Source organism: Terrapene carolina, unplaced genomic scaffold (assembly GCF_002925995.2).
Source record: "Terrapene carolina triunguis isolate 2854851 unplaced genomic scaffold, T_m_triunguis-2.0 Scaffold26906, whole genome shotgun sequence".
NCBI classification, from domain to species: Eukaryota; Metazoa; Chordata; order Testudines; family Emydidae; genus Terrapene; species Terrapene triunguis.
In genome coordinates this window covers 1-3,432 of record NW_020691257.1, presented here as the reverse complement: position 1 = coordinate 3,432, position 3,432 = coordinate 1, and the positions used below count along the sequence as shown (strand labels likewise).

The 3,432-nt window shown below is 43.7% G+C and overlaps 1 protein-coding gene across 1 annotated transcript; it reads right to left on the bottom strand.

The window, feature by feature from the left end:
* Positions 1 to 365: 365 nt before the first annotated feature.
* Positions 366 to 3,420, bottom strand: LOC112107991 (putative 2-hydroxyacid dehydrogenase SH0752). The gene is made up of 2 exons (XM_024201936.3): positions 1,985 to 3,420; positions 366 to 873 (listed from the first exon to the last, which is right to left on the bottom strand). The coding sequence occupies exons 1-2, from the start codon at positions 2,364 to 2,366 to the stop codon at positions 698 to 700; spliced, it is 558 nt and encodes a 185-aa protein (XP_024057704.1). The 5' UTR covers positions 2,367 to 3,420; the 3' UTR covers positions 366 to 697.
* Positions 3,421 to 3,432: the final 12 nt, after the last annotated feature.

Below are 3,432 nucleotides of genomic sequence, written 5' to 3'. Positions count from 1 at the left end.
TGTCACTTTTTATATCACATTTTCTGGTTCTAACATGCATTTTGCTCATTAAATCCACTTTCTGCTGCTGCAACATGGGAGTAACAATGAAAGTTTATTTATCCATAAAAACAGCAAGGAAGTTTGCAAGTTTTCATTTCTTTTAACAAAATTGGGGCAACCCCCACCAGAATGGGCGGGGGTGGAGGTGAGGGGAACCCACTTTGTAAAGGAACTATGTATTGCTGACCCTTTCTCTCCTGATATAGATATTTAAATAGTGCTTAAAAATCATGTTGAATATATGATACTAACCTGTTCCATTTTCTTGGCCAAAATTTTCAAACTTGGCTGCCAAAAGTTAGGCACTTAAATTCATATTTAAGCATGTAAATAAATAAGTGACCTGATTTTCAAAAGTGCTGACTACTCACAGCTCCCTCTGAAATCAACAGGAACTGTGGTTGCTCAGGACGTTTGAAAATCAGAGTGCTCATTTAAGTATCTAAATATGGATTTAGGCACCTAACTTGTGGCAGCCAAATTTGAAAATTCTGACCCCTGACAATGAAGGGAATTCTCACTGGAATGAGGCAAGGAGGATTTGGCATAAACTGGGAAAGAGGTTCTTTGGGCAGGTTTTGTAACAAAAAGATCTATGTATAACTTTTAAAAGAATCAAAAATATAATCTGCTCTAGTTCGCATCACATGCACTTTCACCTCTGGTTCCTGTTGTGGTACAGAATTTTCATTTCAAAAGCTTTGGCCCTCTTGGCCACCTTATACCCAATGCTGCCCATGCCGATGATACCGAGAGTAGCCCCAGTGACTTCATCTCCCAGCCAGTCAGCAGCAAAATGCTCAGTCTGTGGAGAAACTGCAATCTGACAACCTAAGAATAAAAAATGCTGAGTGAGAAATGGATTCTTGGTGGATGAATTCTTCCCTGTTTGTAATATCCTCTTTGAAGCTTCAAAATAACTTCTCTTTCCCTGCCAGTTCAGACATTTTCCATTAGACAAATCTTGATTTTCTATCATGGTATATCCCACTATTCTCCTCAGGGAGGTACCAAGACATAGCTGAAGTAATGTAGTTTTTTTACAGGACGGGTGGTGCGCGATTTTGAAACAGATTAGGAGATTAGGTAACAGGACAGAATCTTGTGCATTGCAGAGGCCAGCTCAACAGGGACTCTCTGCAAACTGTTGTGATGGGGACTTGGGGCAAGGTGGGATGAGGGAAGAGTGGGACAGTGCCCAGGGTATGGGAGAACTGCTGTGTTTCCGTGGGATTCCTTCCTTTCAGCCTCCACAGGCACTCTCCCCTCCACTAGGGCACAGTTTGCTGCTTCAGCTATGCACTGTGCCGAAAAGTTGCCCCTTAGAGCACAAGCTAACAAAGGCAACACAGTTAGCATCATCAGCGATTCTAACATTATTCTGGGAACAGGGTTTATTAATTTGAGTTATTTGCTGTAGCAAAGCAAAGTTATTCAGTGGATTTCATAGCAAATCATCTTCTCTGGTGATGGAGACCCAAGGCCTGATGTCCACTGCCTTGCACCCTTGTGTAGTCTTTTACATTGATGCAAAGAGGGTATTAATGAGTGAAGAATTTTAATTTGCTTGCACTTTGCATAGTTGTAAATAACTACATAAGGTGCAGGCAGTGGAGAATTAGAGTGCAAATTCTAGTCCAAACAGTAAGCCTTGTACTGTACATAAATCAAATCATAGGCAGTTTTAAGCACCTAATTTAGACAGACACCTTAATTCTGTTGCCATTGCCTTCAGTAGAAGCTGGATTGGGCTCAGAATATCAAAAACAATATAGAAAAAGCAGGACCACTTGAAAAACTGAATCTTTGCAGCTTTCCTTCCTGTAAAGATTCTTAAACATTATTTCAACCAGATAATCTGTGGCAGAATAAAAATAAAATATGCCAGAAATGTAGCTGACATGATTTATGGAAATAGCAGCAAAGGAATTTAAAAAGTTACCTTCCACTAGCCTTCTGGCAGATGCCAGCATCAAGGCCATCCCAAAGTCTGCTGTGGAGTCAGAAACAGCGTGTGGAGTATTGGTCACTTTAACTCCAAAGCTCGAAATCAATTTTAAGTCCAAGTGATTCACTCCTACCCCCGAGCTTGCAATCACCTTTAAGTGAGGTAGGCTCTGGAGGAGCTCCCGGTCAACAACTGGTCTGCCCGCATATATGAAAACAGATTTGATCTTTTCACTCAATCTTTCTTTGTTTTTAAGAAATTCCTTCATGGTGATAAGGTGAAAGTGTTTCTTCAAGAGCTCCACATGGCCTTCCAGCACACCACATACACCTCCTATTTCAAGGATCAAAAGACCAGGCTGCTCTTGCTTTGCCATGACCTGCGAAAAGGATTAAGAGAAATATGCCCTTGAATATGAGAACAGAACATTTTTGTAAAAACCATTCAGTAGGTGTACCTATCCCGCACCGGTCCAGCAGGAGTTACCCACAAGCTGGGGGCTGAAGAAGCCACACCCCTTCACCTCTGCTGGGCATGCTCTAACTAGAACCAAAGTATAAAAGGGAGTAGTTCAGCTGAGTCTCGTCTGGCCACTGATGAGAGCAGATGTGTGTTGAAGGCTCCAGCTGGGAGGCTGCCAGAGCTCTAGGACACAGAAGCCAGTTGGGTTGAGACTCCAACACACCCGCCGCCGAAGCAGTGGAGAGACAGCAGAAGCCATGAGGCTATGAAGTGGCCCAGCGAACAGAACTGTATTAATGGGTGACCAAGACTGATAATAGAAGTGCCGGTTCCCTAGGGCCGTGGGTCAGGACCCAGGGGAGAAGGGTGGGCCCGGGTCCCCCTACCCTGGTTGTCCTGCCATCGGGGGCAGCCGATGCCCAGAGGGGTGAACTTTGCCACAGAAAGACAGCCTTACTGATTCTGGCCATTGGGCAATACTGCCCTGAGCTTCAGGGCCACAACATACACCCAGGCCACTTGGGCTGTCAAATATCCACTTGGATAACCCCCTGCAATCCGACACCCTGTGATGGGGTGTACCTACCCCGTGACAGTAGGGATAATTTAAACCCACATTTGTAAATCTGTACTTAGTGTAGCTACATACTTCCCTTAACTACACAATGTAAATCCAGAGTTACTAACTTCAAGTCAGTGGAGTTACTCTGGGTTTACACTGGCATGAGGGCCTGATCCAGCCATCAGTGAACTCAATGGGAATCATTCCAGTGACTTCAATGAGTACAGGATTAGGCCATGACAGAGCAGACCCCATCAGGCCTAGTGTCTGTAGGGGTGCTAAGAGGTATAACTCTGAATTGTCCCTCATTTCCAGAGTCATCACTCATTTTAGTCCCAAAGTTACTTCCATTCCACACAATTTGGCAGCCCCTCACTTTTATTTTTGAAAATTATTTATCTCAGTAATAAAGGATCAG